The 23,043-nt window shown below is 47.1% G+C and overlaps 1 protein-coding gene and 1 pseudogene across 1 annotated transcript; both read right to left on the bottom strand.

Annotated features, from left to right (window-relative positions):
- Positions 1-1,837: 1,837 nt before the first annotated feature.
- On the bottom strand, positions 1,838-22,419 carry LOC147119726 (uncharacterized). Its single transcript, XM_085985242.1, is given in 2 exon segments — positions 1,838-2,507; positions 22,087-22,419. A coding segment is annotated over 1 exon segment (492 nt). The 5' UTR covers positions 2,414-2,507; positions 22,087-22,419; the 3' UTR covers positions 1,838-1,921.
- LOC147119725 (uncharacterized) overlaps positions 12,162-23,043 on the bottom strand; it is a 152,446-nt pseudogene continuing 141,564 nt past the window's right edge.

Here is a 23,043-nt window from a genome sequence, read left to right as displayed (position 1 = left end):
CGGCTCTCTGCAAGAGCACTTCAGCTAGTCCCACTCCCCCCGCCCTTTCCTCGTAGCCCTGCCAACATTTTTCCTTCAGGTACTTATCCAATTCCCTTTTGAAAGCCACAGTTGAATCTGCCTCCACCACCCTTTCAGGCAGTGAATTCCAGATCCTAACCACTCGCTGCATAAAAAGGTTTTTCCTCATGTCACCTTTGGTTCGTCTGCCAATCAACCTAAATCTGTGTCTTCTGGTTCTCGACCCTTCCGCCAATGGGAACAGCTTCTATCTACTCTGTCTAGACACCTCATGATGTTGAACATGATGTCTGTGAAATCTTCTCTCAACCTTCTCTGCTCCAAGGAGAACAACCCCAGCTTCTCTAGTCTATCCACGTAACTGAAGTCCCTCATCCCTGGAACCATTTCTTCTGGAACAAATCTTTTCCGCACTATCTTGAAGGCCTTCACGTCCTTCCTAAAGTGTGGTGCCCAGAATTGGACACAGTTGAGGTCATAAGAACATAAGAAATAAGAGCAGGAGCAGGCCAATTGGACCCTCAAGCCTGCTCCACCAATCAATAAGATCATGGCTGATCATCGACCTCAACTCCACTTTCCTGTCGGTTTTCCATATACTTGAATTCCCTGGAGTCCAAAAATCTATCTATCTCAGCCTTGAATATATTCAAAGACTCAGCATCCACAGCCCTCTGGGGCAGAGAATTACAAAGATTCACAACCCTCTGAGTGAAGAAATTCCTCATCTCAGTCCTAAATGGCCTACCCCTTATCCTGAGACTATGCCCCCTAGTTCTAGACACTCCAGCCAGGGGAAACAACCTCTCAGCATCTACCCTGTCAATCCCCTTCAGAATCTTGTATGTTTCAATGAGATCACCTCTTATTCTTCTAAACTCGAGAGAGGTCGGACCAGTGTTTTATAAAAGTTCATCATAAGTTCCCTCCACCACCGGCATACCATGACTGCAGTGTGCACCATCTCCAAGATGCACTGCTGCAACTCGCCAAGGCTTCTTCGACAGCACCTCCAAACCGTGACCTCTTCCACCTAGAAGGACAAGGGCAGCAGGCGCATGGGAACACCATCACCTCCAAGTTCCCCTCCAAATCACACACCATCCTGACTTAGAAGTATATCGCCAATCCTTCCTCATCGCTGGGTCAAAATCCTGGAACTTCCTCCCTAACAGCACTGTGGGAGTACCTTCACCACATGGACTGCAGCGGTTCAAAAAGGCGGCTCACCACCACCTTCTCAAGGGCAACTAGGGTTGGGCTATAAATGCTGGCTTTGCCAGCGACACCCACATCCCATGAACGAATAAAAAAGATTGTGGGAACTCCAGAAATAATAGAGGTGCCATTACACTACTAGGTGTATTCTATAGATCACCAAATAGTGGGAAAGATATGGAGGAGCAAATTTGCAGAGAAATTACAGAGAGGTGCAAGAACTATAGAGTAGTGATAATGGGGGACTTCAACTATCCTAATATAGACTGGGATCATAATAGTGTTAAGGGCAGAGAAGGGGAAGAATTTCTGATGTGTATTCAGGAGAACTTTCTTGGTCAGTATGTTTCTGGCCCAACAAGGGAGGAGGCATTACTGGATCTGGTTCTAGGGAATGAGGTGGGTCAAGTGGAGCAAGGGTTAGTAGGTGAACATTTAGGGAACAGTGATCATAATATCATAAGGTTTAGATTAGCTATGGAAAAGGATAGGGAGCAATCTATAGTAAAAATGTATAACTGGGGGAAGGCCAATTTCAGTGGGATGAGAACGGATCTGGCCCGGGTAAACTGGAATCAAAGATTTGCAGGCAAAACTGTAATGGAACAATGGGCTGCCTTTAAAGAGGAAATAGTTCAGGTACAGTCGAGGTACATTCCCTACGGGGGGGAAGGCAGGGCAACTAAACATAGAAACATAGAAGATAGGAGCAGGAGTACTGCCTCTCCCCAGTGTGACCTCGCTGGTGTGTCAGCAGATCCTTTTTTCTTGTAAATCTCTTCTCACAGTCAGAACATTTAAAAGGTCTCTCATCAGTATGAACAAGTTGATGGCATGTCAGTTCTCCGGAACCTTTATAGCACTTCCCGCAGTCTGGGCAATTAAAAGGTCTCTCGTCAGTGTGAACTCGCCGGTGCTGCAGGGTGGATGACCGAGTGAATCCCTTCCCCCACTCAGAGCAGGTGAATGGCCTCTCCCCAGTGTGAACTCGTCGATGAGTTTCTAGCTCAAATGGGTAGTTGAATCGCTTCCCACAGTCCCCACATTTACACGATTTCTCCCCGGTATGACTGCGCTTGTGTCTCAACAGGCCAGCGGATCAGCTGAAGCCTCATCCACACACAGAACATGTGTACGGTTTCTCCCCGCTCTGAACGGTGCTTTCTGCTTCCATGCTCAAAAGTCCTGATGAATTGAGTGACTCTGTCAGATCTTGAAGTGATGTTTGGTTTGAGTTTCCCGTCTGCAAATCCTCCCCTTCTAACACCCTGTAGAATTAATTTCAAACAGGAAAAAGGGAGGGTGAGAGAGAATTCACATAAACACAAAGGCAGGTTATGAAATTCAGCTGAATGAATCTGGGAATTTGTGGGGCCAGCACTAGAAAAAAGTGACCATGAAAGCTGCCGGATTGTCATAAAAACCCAACTGGTTCACTAATGTCCTTCAGGGAAGGGAAACCGCCACCCAGTCTGGGTCAACACAAGACTCTGACCTCAATGGGAGGAGAGAGAGCGAGGTGGGAGGGGGAGGGGTGAAGGAGAGCGACTTTATGCATCTGCAACTCGACTAGAACTTTGACAGCACCTCCCAAACACGCGACCTCCACCACCTAGAAGGACACGGGCAGCAGATGCATGGGAACACCATCACCTCCCAGGTCCCCTCCAAGTCACACACTATCCTGACTTGGGCATATATCGCCATTCCTACATCGTCGCTGGGTGAAAATCCTGGAACTCCTCACCTAACAGCAACCTGTGAGTATCTTCACCACAGGGAGAAACTATTTCCTCTGGTGGGGGAGTCCACAGCAAGGGGGACAAAACCTTAAAATCAGAGCCAGGCCGTTCAGGGGTGATGTCAGGAAGCACTTCTTCACACAAAGGGTACTGGAAATCTGGAACTCTCTCCCCCAAAAACTGCTGCGGCTGGAGTCAATTGAAAATCTCAAAACTGAGTGTGTGAGATTTTTGTTAGTCAAGGGTACTAAGGGTTACGGAACCAAGGCAGGTAGGTGGAGCGAAGACACAGATCAGCCAGGATTTAACTGAATAACGGAACAGGCTCGATGGGCTGAATGGCCTCCTCCTGTTCCTATTTACACTGATGACTTTTGTAAACAGCTTTTACAGGGTATTAGGAGGGGAGGATATGCAGATGGGATTAATCCTGGGCCACTCCTGTTCCTATGACAGACTGAACCAATCATTAAGCTCGGTGTCAGATTGAATTAGGAGACCTGGCTCAAAAAAGGGCAGGATTGGGTATTAAATATTCCTGGTTATAAAATGTTCAGGAAAGATAGCGAAGGGAAGATAAGAGGTGGTGTGGCAGTATTGGTCAAGGAGAATGTTACAGTGCTGGAGAGGGAGGATGTCCTGGATGGGTCAAGGACAGAATCTATATGGCTAGAGTGAGGTGCCATTACACTACTGGGTGTATTCTATAGACCACCAAATAGTGGGAAAGATATGGAGGAGCAAATTAGCAGAGAAATTTCAGAGAGGTGCAAGAACTATAGAGTAGTGATAATGGGGGCTTCAACTATCCTAATATAGACTGGGATAGTAATAGTGTAAAGGGCAGAGAAGGGGAAGAATTTCTGAAGTGTGTTCAGGAGAACTTTCTTGATCAGTACGTTTCTGGCCCAACGAGGGAGGAGGCATTGCTGGATCTGGTTCTGGGGAATGAGGTGGGTCAAGTGGAGCAAGTGTCTGCAGGTGAACATTTAGGGAACAGTGATCATAGTATCATAAGGTTTAGATTAACTATGGAAAAGGACAGGGAGCAATCTAGAGTAAAAATGTTTAACTGGGGGAAGGCCAATTTCAGTGGGATGAGAACGGATCTGGCCCGGGTAAACTGGAATCAAAGATTAGCAGCAAAACTGTAATGGAACAATGGGCTGTCTTTAAAGAGGAAATAGTTCAGGTACAGTTGAGGTACATTCCCACAAGGGGGAAAGGCAGGGCAACTAAAGTCAGGGCTCCCTGGTTGACAAAAGAGATAGGGAATATGATGAAACAGAAAAAGAGCACATATGACAGATGTCTGGTTGCAAAAGCATCTGAGAATCAGGCTAAATATAGAAAGGTCAGAGGAGAAGTGAAAAAGAAACTAAGAAGGGCGAAGAGAGGGAATGAGAATAAGAACATAAGAAGTAGGAGCAGGAGTAGGCCATACGGCCCCTCGGGCCTGCTCCGCCATTCATTAGGATCATGGCTGATCCGAATCTCGACTCACATCCACTTCCCTGCCCTCTCCCTGTAACCCCTAATTCCCTTATCTGCTAGGAAACTGTCTATCTCCATTTTAAATTTATTTAATGTTGCAGCTTCCACAGCTCTCTGGGGTAGCAAATTCCATAGATTTACTACCCTCTGAGTGAAGAAGTTTCTCCTCATCTCAGTTTTGAAAGGGCAGCCCCTTATTCTTAGATTATGCCCCCTAGTTCTAGTCTCACCCATCAGTGGAAACATCCTCCCCGCATCCACCCGATCAAGCCCCCTCACAATCTTATATGTTTTGATAAGATCGCCTCTCATTCTTCTGAACTCCAATGAGTAGAGTCCCAACCTACTCAACCTTTCCTCATACGTCAACCCCCTCATCTCCGGAATCAACCGAGTGAACCTTCTCTGAACCGCCTCGAGAGCAAGTATATCTTTTCTTAAATATGGAAACCAAAACTGCACGCAGTATTCCAGGTGTGGCCTCACCAATACACTGTATAACTGCAGCAAGACTTCCCTGTTTTTATACTCCATCCCCCTTGCAATAAAAGCCAAGATTCCATTGGCCTTCCTGATCACCTGCTGCACCTGCATACTAACTTTTTGTGTTTCATGCACCAGGACCCCCAGATCCCTTTGTACTGTAGCACTTTGCAGTTTCTCTCCATTTAGATAATAACTTGCTCTTTGATTTTTTCTGCCAAAGTGCATAACCTCACACTTTCCAACATTATATTGCATCTGCCAAATCTCTGCCCACTCACTTAGCCTGTCTATGTCCTTTTGCAGGTTTTTTATGTCCTCCTCACTCATTGCTTTTCCTCCCATCTTTGTATCGTCGGCAAACTTGGATATGTTGCACTTGGTCCCCTCCTCCAAATCGTTAATATAGATTGTAAAGAGTTGGGGTCCCAGCACTGACCCCTGCGGAACACCACTAGTCACTGATTGCCAGCCCGAGAATGAACCATTTATCCCAACTCTTTGTTTTCTGTTAGATAGCCAATCTTCCACGCATGCCAGTATATTACCCCCAATCCTGTGATTTCTTATCTTGATCAGTAATCTTTTGTATGGAACCTTGTCAAATGCCTTTTGGAAGTCCAAATACACTACATCCACTGGTTCCCCTTTATCCACCCTGTATGTTACATCCTCAAAGAATTCGAGCAAATTTGTCAAACATGACTTCCCCTTCATAAAACCATGCTGACTCTGTCCTATTAAATTATGTTTATCCAAATGCTCTGTTACTGTTTCCTTAATAATGGACTCCAACATTTTGCCAACCACAGATGTTAGGCTAACTGGTCTATAGTTTCCAGCTTTTTGTCTACTTCCCTTCTTAAATAAGGGTGTTACATTAGCAGTTTTCCAATCTGCCGGGACCTTTCCTGAGTCCAGGGAGTTCTGGAAAATAATCACCAATGCATCCACAATCCCTACCGCCACTTCTCTCAAGACCCTAGGGTGTAGGCCATCAGGCCCGGGGGATTTATCCGCCTTAAGTCCCATTATTTTACTGAGTACCATCTCCTTAGTGATTTTAATCGTCTTTAGCTCCTCCCCCCCCCCATTGCCCCCTGTTTGTCCAGTGTTGGGATATTTTTAGTGTCCTCTACTGTAAAGACTGATACAAAATATTTGTTCAGCGTCTTTGCCATCCCCATGTTCCCCACCACTAGTTTCCCGGTCCCATCCTCTAAGGGACCAACGTTCACTTTAGCCACCCTTTTTCTTTTTATATAGCTGTAGAAACTCTTGCTATCTGTTTTTATATTTTTTGCTAGTTTACTTTCATAATCTATCTTCGCTTTCTTAATTAATCTTTTAGTTATTATTTGCTGGCTTTGAAATGCTTCCCAATCTTCTATCCTCCCACTAGATTTGGCTACTTTATATGCCCTTGTTTTCAGTCGGATACTATCCTTTATTACCTTACTAAGCCACGGGTGGCTGTCTTTTCTTTTACTCCCCTTTTTCCTCAGTGGAATATATTTATCTTGAAAGATGTGAAATATCCCCTTGAATGTAGACCACTGCTCTTGTACCGTCTTACACTTTAATCTGTTTTCCCAGTCCACTTTAGTCAATTCTACTCTCATACCTTCAGAGTCTCCTTTATAAGGTAATCCAAAAGTCTTCTACTTATATAAATAGTAACCAGGTAGTAAGAGGAGGGTTGGGGCCGATTAGGGACCATAAAGGAGACCTATACATGGAGGCAGAGGGTATGGCTGAGGTACTAAACGAGTACTTTGCATCTATCTTCACCAAGGAAGAGGATCCTGCCAATTGAATAGTAAAGGAGGAGGTAGTGGAAATACTTGATGGGATAAAATTTGATAAAGACGAGGTATTTAAAAAAGGAGCGAGAGAAAACAGGAAACTACAAACCGATTAACCTAACATCAGTAGTAGGGAAAATGCGAGAGTCTATTATAAAGGATGTGATAACAGGACACCTATAAAATATCGACGGGATTAGACAAGTCAACATGGATTTATGAAAGGGAAATCGTGTTTGACAAACCTACTGGAGTTTTTTGAGAATGTAACTGGTAGAATAGATAAGGGAGAACCAGTGGATGTGGTGTATTGGGATTTTCAGAAGGCCTTTGATAAAGTCCCACATAAGAGGTTAGTGTGCAAAATTAGAGCACGTGATTGGGGGTAATATACTGGCACGGATTGAAAATTGGTTAACAGACAGGAAACAGAGAGTAGGAATAAATGGGTCTTTTTCAGGGTGGCAGGCGGTGACTAGTGGGGTACCACAAGGGATCAGTGCTTGGGCCCCAGCTATTCACAATATACATCAATGATTTCGATGAGGGAACCAAATGTAATATTTCCAAGTTTGCTGATGACACAAAACTAGTTGGGATTGTGAGGAGGATGCAAAGAGGCTTCAAGACGATTTAGACAAGTTGAGTGAGTGGGCAAATACATGGCAGATGCAGTATAACGTGGATAAATGTGAAGTTATCCATGTCAGTAGGAAAAACAGAAAGGTAGAGTATTGTTTAAATGGTGATAGATTGGGAAATGCTGATGTACAGAGGGACCTGGGTGTCCTTGTACACCAGTCACTGAAAGCAAACATGCAGGTGCAGCAAACAGTTAGGAAGGCAAATGGCATTCATTGCAAGAGGATTTGAGTACAGGAGCAAGTATAGAAACATAGACGTAGAAACATAGAAGATAGGAGCAGGAGTAGACCATTCGGCCCTTCGAGCCTGCTCCGCCATTCAATGAGATCATGGCTGATCATCCAAATTCAGTACCCTGTCCCTGCCTTCTCCCCATATCCCTTGATCCCTTCAGCCTTAAGAAATATATCCAACTCTTTCTTGAATATATTTAATGAACTGGCCTCCACTGCCCTCTGTGGCAGAGAATTCCATAGGTTCACCACTCTCTGGGTGAAGAAATTCCTCCTCATTTCAGTCCTAAATGGCTTACCCCTTATCCTTAGACTATGACCCCTGGTTCTGGACTCCCCGGCCATCAGAAACATCCTTCCTGCATCTAGTCTGTCCAGGCCTGACAGAATTTTATAGGTTTTGATGAGATCCCCTCTCAATCTTCTAAACTCCAGTGAGTATAAGCCCAATCGACACAATCTCTCCTCATACGTCATTCCTGCCATCCCAGGTATCAGCCTGGTGAATCTTCGCTGCACTCCTTCCATGGCAAGAACGTCCTTCCTCAGGTAAGGCGACCAAAACTGCACACAATACTCAAGGTGCGGTCTCACCAAGGCCCTGTACAACTGTAGCAAGACATCCTTGTTCCTGTACTCGAACGCTCTTGCTACGAAGGCCAACATACCATTTGCCTTCTTAACCGCCTGCTGCACCTGCATGCTTACCTTCAGCGACTGGTGCACAAGAACACCCAGGTCTCTTTGCACTTCCCCTTCTCCCAATCTATTGCCATTCAAATAATAATCTGCCTTCCTATTTTTGCCACCAAAGTGGATAACCTCACATTTATCCACATTATAGTGCATTTGCCATGTTTCTGCCCAATCACCCAACCTGTCCAAATCGTACTGGAGTTTCACGACATCCTCCTCACAGCATACCTTCCCACCCAGCTTTGTGTCGTCTGCAAATTTGGAGATATTACATCCAATTCCCTCGTCCAGATCATTAATATATATTGTGAACAGCTGGGGTCCTAGGACTGATCCTTGCGGTACCCCACTAGTCACTGCCTGCCACTCAGAAAATGACCCGTTTATTCCAACTCTTTGCTTTCTGTCCACCAACCAGTTCTCTATCCAAGTCAATACCTTGCCCCCAATCCCATGTGCCTTAATTTTGCACGCTAATCTCTTATGCGGGACCTTGTCGAAAGCCTTCTGAAAGTCCAAATACACCACATCCACTGGTTCTCCCTTATCTATTTTACCAGTTACATCCTCAAAAAATTCCAGTAGATTAGTCAAGCATGATTTACCTTTTGTAAATCCATGTTGACTTTGTCCAATCCTATCACTGCTTTCCAAGTGCGCTGCTATTACATCTTTTATAATGGACTCTAGCATTTCCCTCACTACCGATGTCAGGCTTACCGGTCTATAATTGCCCGCTTTTTCTCTACCACCTTTTTTGAATAGTGGGGTAACATTAGCTACCCTCCAATCCATGGGTACTGTTCCAGAGTCTATCGAGTTCTGGAAGATGACCAGCATTGCATCTACTATTTCTGGGGCCACTTCCTTATGTACCCTGGGATGTAGATTATCAGGCCCTGGGGATTTATTGGCCTTCAGTCCCATCAATTTTCCTAACACCATTTCCCTACAAATACTGATTTCTTTCAGTTCCACCCTTTCATCAGACCCTATGTTCCCCGGCATCTCTGGGAGGTTATTTGTGTCCTCCTTTGTGAAGACAGAACCAAAATATGTATTTAGTTGGTCTGCCATTTCTTTGATCCCCATTATAAATTCCCCTGATTCTGACTGCAAGGGACCTACGCTTGACTTCACCAATCTTTTTCTCTTCACATATCTATAAAAGCTTTTACAGTCAGTTTTTATGTTCCCTGAAAGCTTACTCTCATATTCTATTTTCCCTTTCTTAATTAATCCCTTGGTCCTCCTTTGTTGAATCCTAAACTGCTCCCAATCCTCAGGATTATTGCTTTTTCTGGCCAATTTATATGTCCTCTCCTTGGATCTTATGCTATCCCTAATTTCCCTTGTTAGCCACGGTTGAGTCACCTTTTTTGTTTTATTTTTATGCCAAACTGGGATGAACAAATTCTGTAGCTCATCCATTCGGTCTTTGAATGTTTGCCATTGCCTATCCACCGTCAACCCTTTGAGTGCCATTCCCCAATCAATCCTACCCAACTCGCTCCTCAGACCATCGCAGTTCCCTTTATTTAAATTGAGGACCCTAATCTCTGAGTCAACTACTTCATTCTCCATCTTAATGAAGAATTCGATCATATTATGATCGCTCCGACCCAAGGGGCCTCGTACCACAAGATTGCTAATTAATCCTTTCTCGTTACATAGTATGTCTTACAACAGTTATACAGGGCCTTGGTGAGACCACACCTAGAGAACTGTGTGCAATTTTGGTCTCCTTACCTAAGAAAGGATATACTTGCCATAGAGGGAGTGCAGGCAAGGTTCACCAGACTGATTCCTGGGATGGCAGGACTGTCGTATGAGGAGAGATTGGGTTGACTAGGCCTGTATTCACTAAAGTTTAGTAGAATGAGAGCGGATCGCATTGAAACGTATAAAATTCTGACAAGGCTAGGCAGACTGGATGCAGAGAGGATGTTTCCATTGGCTGGGGGGTCTAGAACGAGGGGTCTAGAATGAGGGGTCACAATCTGAGGATATGGGGTTGGACATTTAGGACTGAGATGAGGAGAAATTTCTTCACTTAGAGGGTGATGAACCTGTGGAATTCTCTACCACAGAAGGCTGTGCAGGCCAAGTCACTGAATATATTTAAGGAGATTGATAGATTTCTAGACCCAAAAGGCATCAAGGGGTATGGGGAGAAAGCGGGAATATGGTATTGAGATGAGGATCAGCCATGATCATATTGAATGGCGGAGCAGGCTCGAAGGGCCGAATGGCCTAATCCTGCTCCTATGTGAAAGCCTTAGAGAAGGTGCAGAAAAGATTTACGAGAATGATTCCAGGAATGAGGAACTTCAGTTACGTGGATAGGCTAGAGAAGCTGGGGTTGTTCTCCTTGGAGCAGAGAAGATTGAGAGCAGATTTGATAGAGGTGTTCAAAATCATGAGGGGTCTAGACAGAGTAGATAGAGAGAGAAACTGTTCCCATTGGCAGAAGGGTCGAGAACCAGAGACACAGATTTAAGGTGATTGGCAGAAGAATCAAAGGTGACATGAGGAAAGCCTTTTTACGCAGTGAGTGGTTAGGATCGGGAATGCACTGCCTGAAAGGGTGGTGGAGGCAGATTCAATGTGGCTTTCAAAAGGGAATTGGATGAGTACCTGAAGGACAAAAATTTGCAGGGCTATGAGGGAAGGGTGGGGGAGTGGGACTAGCTGAAGTGCGGGGGAGTGGGACTAGCTGAAGTGCTCTTGCAGAGAGCTGGCACGGGCTCAACGGGCTGAATGGCCACTTTCTGTGCTGTAACCATTCTATGATTCTACAAACACGTTAAACCTTCATAGAATAATTACCAATCATTTTTAGACTGGAAACTTAACCCTGCCGTTTCACTTTCAGTCAGGAACAGATTGTAGTTTGACACCAATCTCTGATTTGACAGCACGTTTCCAACATTCACCATTGTTCTTCCTGACTCTAAACACAGTTGTAAACATAAGAAGTAGGAGCAGGAGTAGGCCATGCGGCCCCTCGGGCCTGCACCGCCATTCAATAGGATCATGGCTGATCCGAATCTAGACGCACGTCCACTTCCCTGCCCGCTCCCCGTAACCCCTAATTCCCTTATCTGCTAGGAAACTGTCTATCTCCATTTTAAATTTATTTAATGTTGCAGCTTCCACAGCTCTCTGGGGTAGCAAATTCCATAGATTTACTACCCTCTGAGTGAAGAAGTTTCTCCTCATCTCAGTTTTGAAAGCGCAGCCCCTTATTCTTAGATTATGCCCCCTAGTTCTAGTCTCACCCATCAGTGGAAACATCCTCCCCGCATCCACCCGATCAAGCCCCCTCACAATCTTATATGTTTCGATAAGATCGCCTCTCATTCTTCTGAATTCCAATGAGTAGAGGCCCAACCTACTCAACCTTTCCTCATAAGTCAACCCCCTCATCTCCGGAATCAACCGAGTGAACCTTCTCTGAACCGCCTCGAGAGCAAGTATATCTTTTCTTAAATATGGAAACCAAAACTGCATGCAGTATTCCAGGTGTGGCAGTAAAGGAGCCTTCTGTTCCGTGTCCAGGAGCTCTGACCCATGGAAGAGAGCGGCTGAGACGCATTCCTTACAGGCCTCAAGATTAACCTGAACAGGGGCATTGCTGTCAGTGAAGAAAGACGAGAAAGACCAAAATGCCATTTGCCCCTCTCAGTGTGGCCCTGAAGGACTGTGTCCAGGCTGTAGTTCTGTTCCCGCCGTACGATCCTCCCCCGAGATTGTCCTTTCTGAGCTCCAGCCAGGTGATGCTAAACACTCAGGTGGGAACGACAAAAATCCACAACAATGTGTTTAAAACAAATGGATTTATTTGGCATATATCCAGAATATTAGAGTTTAACATCAGCAGAAACAAACCCCAACTGTCAGTGTGAACATGATTCAGTCCAGGATGTAATTAACAGCAGCAAAAACAGCAGAATCCAACCCCGGTCACTTGTGAACTCGCTGGTGTGTCAGCAGGTGGTATGACCGAGTGAATCCCTTCCCACACACGGAGCAGGTGAAAGGTCTCTCCCCAGTGTGAACTCGCTGGTGTGTCAGCAGACTGGATGACTGAGTGAATCCCTTCCCACACTCGGAGCAGGTGAACGGTCTCTCCCCAGTGTGAACTCGCTGGTGTCTCAGCAGGGTGGATGACTGAGTGAATCCCTTCCCACACTCAGAGCAGGTAAACGGTCTCTCCCCAGTGTGAGTGCGCTGGTGTACAGTGAGGTGAGAGGATTGCCTGAAACCAGTGCCGCAGCGAGAGCACCTGAACGGTTTCTCCTCAGTGTGAACACGTTGATGACACGTCAGTTCCCCGGAACATTTATAGCACTTCCCGCAGTCCGAGCATTTAAAAGGTTTGTCGTCAGTGTGAACTCGCTGGTGTGTCAGCAGGTGTGAGGACTGAGTGAATCCCTTCCCACACTCGGAGCAGGTGAACGGCCTCTCCCCGGTGTGAACTCGCTGGTGTGTCAGCAGGTGTGAGGACTGAGTGAATCTCTTCCCACACTCGGAGCAGGTGAATGGCCTTTCCCCGGTGTGAACTCGCTGGTGTGTCAGCAGGGAGGATGACTGAGTGAATCCCTCCCCACACTCGGAGCAGATGAACAGCCTTTCTCCAGTGTGAACTCGCTGGTGTGTCAGCAGGTGGGATGAACATGTGAATCCCTTCCCACACTCGGAGCAGGTTAACTGCCTCTCCCCGGTGTGACTGCGCTTGTGTCTCAACAGGCCAGAGGATCGGCTGAAGCCTTGTCCACACACAGAACACGTGTACGGTTTCTCCCCGCTCTGAACAGTGCTTTCTGCTTCCATGCTCAAAGATCCTGATGAATCGAGTGACTCTGTCAGATCTTGAAGTGATGCTTGGTTTGAGTTACCCGTCTGAAAATCCTCCCCTTCTAATACCCTGCAAAATTAATTTAAAACAGGAAAAAGGGAGGGTGAGAGAGAACTCATAAAAACATAAAGGCAGGTTGTGAAATTGAGCTGAATGAATCTGGGAATTTGTGGGGCCGACACTAGAATAAAGTGACCATGAAAGCTGCCGGATTGTCGTAAAAACCCAACTGGTTCACTAATGTCCTTCAGGGAAGGGAACCCGCCACCCGGTCTGGGCCTACACAAGACTCTGGCCTCTATGGGACGAGAGAGAGCAAGGTGGGAGGGGGAGGGGTGAAGGAGAGCGACTTTATACATCTGCAACTCGACTAGAACTTTGACAGAACCTCCCAAACACGCGACCTCCACCACCTAGAAGGACAAGGGCAGCAGGTGCATGGGAACACCATCACCTCCCAGTTCTCCGCCAAGTCGCACTCTGTCCTGACTTGGGCGTATATCGCCATACCTACATCGTCACTGGGTGAAAATCCTGGAACTCCTCACCTAACAGCATTCTGAGAGTACCTTCACCACACGGACTGCAGAGGTTCAAGAAGGAGGCCCAGCATCACCCTCCCAATGGGCAACTGGGGACTGGCAATATAAGCTGGCCTTGCTAGTGACACCCACATCGAATAAATTAAAAATTCCTGTAGACACAAAATGGATTGAAAGCCTCGACAGAAAAACAATAATCTTTTACACTGTACGGACAGTGTCTGTTTAGCAACTTATTCTCCCCTAGAATCCACCTCCCTTCACAGTCCCACATTGGAAATTGTTGGGTCCCACTGGGCTCAGAAGTACTGGGGGTTAAACCCAGCAGCTTCTCCCCCCTCTCCACTCCAGCTCAAACTAATGCAACAAGAAAGCCCTACACAGGAGGCCAGGGACCGAGTTCCACATCCACCGCCCACCCTGATGCTAACCGGCTCTGAATTGCTCCCTCTGCTGTATAAATGCAAGTTGTTGTGTTTCTTGTCTGGGGGAGGCGCTGCACCCTGGGGTTAATGGTGCCGGGGTCCTGGCCGCACGTCCACCGGCTCTGACTCGGGCCCGGAGAACTGCACTCAGTGTTGCTGAGGGATTCCAACCCTGGGACTGTACATGGTGATTCCAGCCCTGAGACTGTACATGGGGATTCCAACCCTGAGACTGTACATGGGGATTCCTATCCTAGGACTGTACATGGGGATTCCAAACCTGGGACTGTACATGGGGATTCCAACCCTGGGACTGTACATGGTGATTCCAGCCCTGAGACTGTACATGGGGATTCCAACCCTGAGACTGTACATGGGGATTCCTATCCTAGGACTGTACATGGGGATTCCAAACCTGGGACTGTACATGGGGATTCCAACCCTGGGACTGTACATGGGGATTCCAACCCTGGGACTGTACATGGGGATTCCAACCCTGCGACTGTACATGGGGATTCCAACCCTGGGACTGTACATGGGGATTCCAAACCTGGGATTGTACATGGGGATTCCAACCCTGGGACTGTACATGGGGATTCCAACCCTGGGACTGTACATGGGGATTCCAGCCCTGAGACTGTACATGGGGATTCTAACCCTGGGGCTGTACATGGGGATTCCAACCCTGAGACTGTACATGGGGATTCTAACCCTGGGGCTGTACATGGGGATTCTAACCCTGGGGCTGTACATGGGGATTCCAACCCTGGGACTGTACATGGGGATTCTAACCCTGGGGCTGTACATGGGGATTCCAACCCTGGGACTGTACATGGGGATTCTAACCCTGGGGCTGTACATGGGGATTCCAACCCTAGAACTGTACATGGGGATTCCAACCCTGGGGCTGTACATGGGGATTCTAACCCTGGGACTGTACATGGGGATTCCAGCCCTGGGACTGTACATGGGGATTCTAACCCTGGGGCTGTACATGGGGATTCCAGCCCTGGGACTGTACATGGGGATTCCAACCCTAGAACTGTACATGGGGATTCCAACCCTGGGGCTGTACATGGGGATTCTAACCCTGGGACTGTACATGGGGATTCCAGCCCTGGGACTGTACATAGGGATTCTAACCCTGGGACTGTACATGGGGATTCCAGCCCTGGGACTGTACATAGGGATTCTAACCCTGGGACTGTACATGGGGATTCTAACCCTGGGACTGTACATGGGGATTCCAACCCTAGAACTGTACATGGGGATTCCAGCCCTGGGACTGTACATGGGGATTCCAACCCTAGAACTGTACATGGGGATTCCAACCCTGGGGCTGTACATGGGGATTCTAACCCTGGGGCTGTACATGGGGATTCCAACCCTGGGACTGTACATGGGGATTCCAGCCCTGGGACTGTACATGGGGATTCTAACCCTGGGGCTGTACATGGGGATTCCAACCCTGGGACTGTACATGGGGATTCCAACCCTAGAACTGTACATGGGGATTCCAACCCTGGGGCTGTACATGGGGATTCTAACCCTGGGACTGTACATGGGGATTCCAGCCCTGGGACTGTACATGGGGATTCCAACCCTGGGGCTGTACATGGGGATTCCAACCCTAGAACTGTACATGGGGATTCCAACCCTGGGACTGTACATGGGGATTCCAACACTGGGACTGTACATGGGGATTCCAACCCTGGAACTGAAAATGGGGATTCCAACCCTGGGACTGAACACGGGGATTCCAACTCTGGGACTGTACATGGGGATTCGTATCCTGGGACTGTACATGGGAATTCCAACCCTGGGACTGTACATGGGGATTCTAACCCTGGGACTGTACATGGGGATTGCAACCCTGGGACTGTACATGGGGATTCCAACCCTGGGACTGTACATGGGGATTCCAACCCTGGGACTGTACATGGGAATTCCTATCCTGGGACTGTCCATGGGGATTCCAACCCTGGGATTGTACATGGGGATTCCAACCCTGGGACTCTACATGGGGATTCAAGAAGGAGTTAGATATATTTCTTATGGCTAAAGGGATCAAGGGATATGGGGGGATAGCAGAGACTGGGTACTGAATTTAGATGATCAGCCATGATCTCATTAAATGGCAGAGTGGGCTCGAGGGGCCGAATGGCCTACTCCTGCTCCTATCTTCTATGTTTCTATGGGACTGTACATGGGGATTCTAACCCTGGGACAGTACATGGGGATTCCAACCCTGAGACTGTACATGGGGATTCCAACCCTGGGACTGTACATGGGGATTCCTATCCTGGAACTGTACATGGGGATTCCAACCCTGGGACTGTACATGGGTATTCCAACCCTGGGACTGTACATGGGGATTCCAACCCTGGGACTGTACATGGGGATTCCAACCCTGACACTGTACATGGGGATTCCAACCCTGGGACTGTACATGGGAATTCTAACCTTGGGACTGTACATGGGGATTTCAAACCTGGGACTGTACATGGGGATTCCAACCCTGGGATTGTACATGGGGATTCCAACCCTGGGACTGTACATGGGGATTCCAACCCTGGGACTGTACATGGGGATTCTAACCCTGGGACTGTACATGGGGATTCTAACCCTGGGATTGTACATGGGGATTCCAACCCTGGGATTGTACATGGGGATTCCAACCCTGGGACTGTACATGGGGATTCCAACCCTGGGACTGTACATGGGGATTCTAACCCTGGGACTGTACATGGGGATTCTAACCCTGGGATTGTACATGGGGATTCCAACCCTGGGATTGTACATGGGGATTCCAACCCTGGGACTGTACATGGGGATTCCAACCCTGGGACTGTGCATGGGGATTCCAAATCTGGGACTGTATATGGGGATTCCAACCCTGGGACTGTACATGGGGATTCTAACGCTGGGACTGTACATGGGGATTCTAACCCTGGGACTGTACATGGGGATTCTAACTCTGGGACTGTACATGGGGATTCGAACCCTGGGACTGTACATGGGGATTCTAACCCTGGGACTGTACTTGGAGGTTCTGTTGCTGGGACTTTACAGGGGGGTTCCAACCCTGGGACTGTACAGGGGGATTCCAACCCTGGGACTGTACATGGTGGATCTGCAAGAGGAGAGACGGGAGAGGCTGATTTAAACCAAGCTCCGAGAGCGGGAGAGGCGGACCTGCGAGAGGAGAGGCTGATTTAAACCGAGCTCCGAGAGTGGGAGAGGCGGACCTGCGAGAGGAGAGGTGGGAGAGGCTGATTTAAACCGAGCTCCGAGAGCGGGAGAGGCAGACCTGCGAGAGGAGAGAGAGAAGTAAAAAGTAATCGAAGTGTGACGTCACCAGAAAGCAGGTAAGTGATTGGTTGGTGAGTATTTCTCTCTTTCTCGCTTTTTTCCTAACTTAAATGTTGTGGTTTATAGTTTCTAGGGTCTCTGTGGTGTAGCGGGGACTGCTAGTAAACAAGGGCCCTTGAGTATATCATTTAATTATAGTGTAATTGGTGGGATTGATTTGATTTAATTTAACTTGAATTAATTAAAGGGCAAGTCATGGCAGTACAGCTCGGCACTGTGGTATGCTCCTCCTGCTCTATGTGGGAAATCAGGGACACTTCCTGTGTCCCTGACGACCATGAGTGCGGGAAGTGTATCCAGCTGCAGCTACTGGCAGACCGCATTGCAGCGCTGGAGCTGCGAATGGATGCATACTGGAGCAATAGCGATGCTGAGGACGTCTTGGATATCATGTTTAATGAGTTGGTCACACTGCTGGTAAAGGCTGCACAGGCAGGAAGGGAATGGGTGACCGCCAGGCAGAGTAATAGGTACAGGCAGGTAGTGCAGGGGTCCCCTGTGACCATCCCCCTCTCAAACAGATATACCGCTTTGGATATTGTTGGGGAGGATGGCTTATCGGGGGAAGGCAGCATCAGCCAACATCCTGGCACCATGGGTGGTTCTGCTGCACAGGACGGGAGGAAAACGAGTGGCAGAGCTTTAGTAATAGGGGATTCTATTGTAAGGGGAATAGATAGGCGTTTCTGCGGCCGCAAACGAGACTCCAGGATGGTATGTTGCCTCCCTGGTGCAAGGGTCAAGGATGTCTCAGAGCGGCTGCAGAGCATTTTGGAAGGGGAGGGTGAACAGCCAGTTGTTGTGGTGCATATAGGTACCAACGATATAGGTAAAAAACAGGATGAGGTCCTAAAAGCTGAATATAGGGAGTTAGGAGGTAAATTAAAAAATAGGACCTCAAAGGTAGTAACTCAGGATTGCTACCAGTGCCACGTGCTAGTCAGAGTAGAAATAGAAGGATATTTCAGATGAATACATGGCTAGAGGAATGGTGCAAGGGGGAGGGATTCAAATTCCTGGGACATTGGAACCGGATCTGGGGGAGGTGGGACCAGTACAAACTGGATGGTTTGCACCTGGGCAGGACCGGGACCGATGTCCTCGGGGGAGTGTTTGCTAGTGCTCTGGGGGAGGGTTTAAACTAAAATGGCAGGGGCTTGGGAACCTGAGCAGAGAGACTGAGGAAAGGGAAACAAGGATAGAAGCAAAAGACAGGAAGCAGAAAAGCCAAAGGTGACAGTCAGAGAAATCAAGGGTTTAAATCAAACATGGCCACAGTAAATAATAATTCTAAAAGGTCTAAGAGTGTTAAAAAAACAAGCCTGAAGACGTTGTGTCTTAATGCGAGGAGCATTCCTAATAAGGTGGATGAATTAGCTGCGCAAATAGAGGTAAACGGATATATGATTGGGATTACAGAGACATGGCTCCAGGGTGACCAAGGTTGGGAACTCAACATCCAGGGGTATTCAATATTCAGGAAAGATAGGCAAAAAGGAAAAGGAGGTGGGGTAGCATTGCTGGTTAAAGAGGGGATTAACACAATTGAAAGGAAGGATATTAGCTCTGATGATGTGGAATCTGTATGGGTAGAACTGAGGAATACCAAGGGGCAGAAAATGTTAGTGGGAGTGGTATATAGACCACCAAACAGTAATGCGGAGGTTGGGGATGGCATTAAAAGGGAAATTAGAGACACGTGCAATAAGGGCACAGCAGTTATCATGGGTGACTTTAATCTACATATAGATTGGGCTAACCAATTTAGTAACAATACTGTGGAGGAGGAATTCCTGGAGTGTATCCGGGATGGTTTCCTGGACCAATATGTCGAGAAACCAACTAGAGATCAGGCCATCTTAGACTGGGTATTATGTAATGAGAAAGGATTAATTAGCAATCTTGTTGTGCGAGGCCCCTTGGGGCAGAGCGATCATAATATGATCGAATTCTTCATTAAGATGGAGAGTGAAGTAGTTGACTCAGAGACTAGGGTCCTGAATTTAAATAAAGGAAACTACGATGGTATGAGGCGCGAGTTGGGTAGGATTGATTGGGGAATGTTACTCAAAGGGTTGACGGTGGATAGGCAATGGCAAACATTCAAAGATCGCATGGATGAACTACAGAATTTGTTCATCCCTGCTTGGCATAAAAATAAAACAAAAAAGGTGACTCAAGGGAAATTAGGGATAGCATAAGATCCAAGGAGAGGACATATAAATTGGCCAGAAAAAGCAGGAAACCTGAGGATTGGGAGCAGTTTAGGATTCAGCAAATGAGGACAAAGGGATTAATTAAGAGGGGGAAAATAGAGTACGAGAGTAAGCTTGCCGGTAACATAAAAACTGACTGTAAAAGCTTTTATAGATATGTGAAGAGAAAAAGATTGGTGAAGTCAGGCGTAGGTTCCTTGCAGTCAGAATCAGGGGAATTTATAATGGGGAACAAAGGAATGGAAGGCCAATTAAATACATACTTTGGTTCTGTCTTCACAAAGGAGGACACAAATAACCTCCCAGAGATGTCGGGGAACATAGGGTCTGATGAGAGGGAGGAATTGAATGAAATCAGTATTTGTAGGGAAATGGTGTTAGGGAAATTGATGGGATTGAAGGCCAATAAATCCCCAGGGCCTGATAATCTACATCCTAGGGTACTTAAGGAAGTGGCCCTAGAAATAGTAGATGCATTGCTGGTCATCTTCCAAAATTCTATAGACTCTGGAACAGTTCCCATGGATTGGAGGGTAGCTAATGCTACCCCACTGTTCAAAAAAGGTGGTCGAGAGAAAACGGGGAATTATAGACCGACAATTATAAGCCTGACATCGGTAGTGGGGAAAATGCTGGAGTCCATTATAAAAGATGTAATAGCAGAGCACTTGGAAAACAGTGACAGGATCGGACAAAGTCAACACGGATTTACAAAAGGTAAATCGTGCTTGACTAATCTGCTGGAATTTTTTGAGGATGTAACTGGTAGAATAGATAAGGGAGAACCAGTGGATGTGGTGTATTTGGACTTTCAGAAGGCTTTCGATAAGGTCCCGCATAAGAGATTAGCGTGTAAAGTTAAGGCACATGGGTTTGGGGGCAAGGTACTGACTTGGATAGAGAACTGGTTGGCAGACAGGAAGCAAAGAGTTGGAATAAACGGGTCTTTTTCCGAGTGGCAGGCAAAGACTAGTGGGGAACCGCAGGGATCGGTCCTAGGATACTAGCTATTCAAAATATATATTAATGATCTAGACGAGGGAACTAGATGTAATATCTCCCAGTTTGCAGACGACACAAAGCTGGGTGAACGTGTGTGCTGTGAGGAGGATGCCGAGAAACTCCAGTATGATTTGGACAGGTTGGGTGATTGGGCAGATGCAGTATAATGTGGATAAATGCGAGGTTATCCACTTTGGTGGCAAAAACAGGAAGGCAGATTATTATCTGAATGGCAATAGATTGGGAGAAGGGGATGTGCAACGAGACCTGGGCGTCCTTGTGCACCAGTCGCTGAAGGTAAGCATGCAGGTGCAGCAGGCGGTTAAGAAGGCAAATGGTATGTTGGCCTTCGTAGCGAGAGGGTTTGAGTACAGGAACAAGGATGTCTTGCTGCAGTTGTACAGGGCCTTGGTGAGACCACACCTTGAGTATTGCATGCAGTTTTTGGTCACCTTATCTGAGGAAGGATGTTCTTGCCATGGAGGGAGTGCAGCGAAGTTTCACCAGGCTGATACCTGGGATGGCAGGAATGACGTATGAGGAGAGATTGGGTCAACTGGGCTTATACTCGCTGGAGTTTCGAAGAATGAGAGGGGATCTCATTGAAACATATAAGATTCTAACAGGACTAGACAGACTAGATGCAGGAAGGATGTTCCCGATGGCGGGGGAGTCCAGAACCAGGGGTCACAGTCTAAGGATAAAGGGTAAGCCATTTAGGACAGAGATGAGGAGGAATTTATTCACCCAGATAGTGGTGAACCTGTGGAATTCTCTACCACAGAAGGCAGTTGAGGCCAATTAATTAAATATATTCAAGAAGGAGTTAGATATATTTTTTAAGGCTAAAGGGATCAAGGGATATGGGGAGAAGGCAGGGACAGGGTACTGAGTTTGGATGATCAGCCATGATCTCATTAAATGGCGGAGCAGGCTCGAGGGGCCGAATGGCCTACTCCTGCTCCTATCTTCTATGTTTCTATGGGGATTCTAACCCTGGGACTGTACATGGGGATTTCTATCCTGGGACTGTACATGGGGATTCCAACCCTGGGACTGTACATGGGGATTCCAACCCTGGGACTGTGGAAGGGGGTCCCAGCTCTGGGGCTCTTCTGTTACAATTGTGTGGGATATTAACCGTATGCACTGCTTTTACCAGCGCCTTCAGGAGAGATGGTGAGAAATCTGAAGTGTGGAGAGAGTGAATCAAATAACTAAGTCAATGATTTACTTACCCGGGAACTAGGACCCCGTTGGGAACAAACACTGAAGCCCCGCCCACTCTTTCTTACAGACCAAAATGTTTGCGCATGCGCTTTGCTACTCACTGAATCAAGATGGCGGCCGTTAGTCTGGGCCTGTGACCGGGAGAAGCCCCGAAGCTGCAAACGCGGGACCTTCGGATTATTATTCGGAGCTTGCGGCCTACAGCAGTTGTTTATGAAGCTTCCCCGCCCACCCGCCGGTCCATTACTCCGCTCCGTTCGGCCGCTTCTCACTGATTAACCAGAGCTGCTCGATAGCATCCATTTCACCAATCATACAAACCGCGCATGCTCCAAAACCTGGCGGCCCCGCGCCTGCGCATTGACCTCCTGTAGTCCGGGTGCGGCACATTCTCACCCGTTGGGAATGCTGGGTAAAAGCCCAGCCATTGAAAGACCACATCAGTGAATAGAACAGGATTTACTGGGATTGCATTGAGCACTGAACTATATTCATTCTGGCAGTTAGAGTGTGTTTCTGTTGATCTTAGTAACCCCTATACCTGGGCTCAAGATTAATATTCTGTATAAATATTGCATAAATCAGCTTTGTTTCAAACACACAGTGTAGTGAATATTTGATTTCTCCTTGATCAGAGGAGACTAATCTTCCGTTCTGTTACCGACTGTTCCATTTTTGGGCCCTTTCTTACTCTAACTTATATCACTTCTCACTTTGTTTGCCTTCTACAACATCTATCCCAAAGCTTGTTCAGTGTGAGTAAATGGATTAAACATAAAAACATAGAAAAATCGGAACAGGAATAGGCCATTCGGATCTTCGAGCCTGCTCCGCTATTCATTATGATCATGGCTGATCCTCTATCTCACTACCATATCCCCGCTCTCTCCCCATACCCTTTGATGCCTTTTGGGTCTAGAAATCTATTTATCTCTTTAAATGTATTCAGTGACTTGGCCTCCACAGCCTTCTGTGGTAGAGAATTCCACAGGATCACCACCCTCTGAGTGAAGAAATTTCTCCTCATCTCAGTCCTAAATGTCCTACCACGTATCCTG

The sequence above is a fragment of the Somniosus microcephalus genome, chromosome 4 (assembly GCF_052327205.1).
Source record: "Somniosus microcephalus isolate GS21.2 chromosome 4, FLI_Smic_1.0, whole genome shotgun sequence".
Taxonomy (NCBI): Eukaryota; Metazoa; Chordata; class Chondrichthyes; order Squaliformes; family Somniosidae; genus Somniosus; species Somniosus microcephalus.
This window is presented reverse-complemented; position numbering and strand designations above follow the sequence as displayed.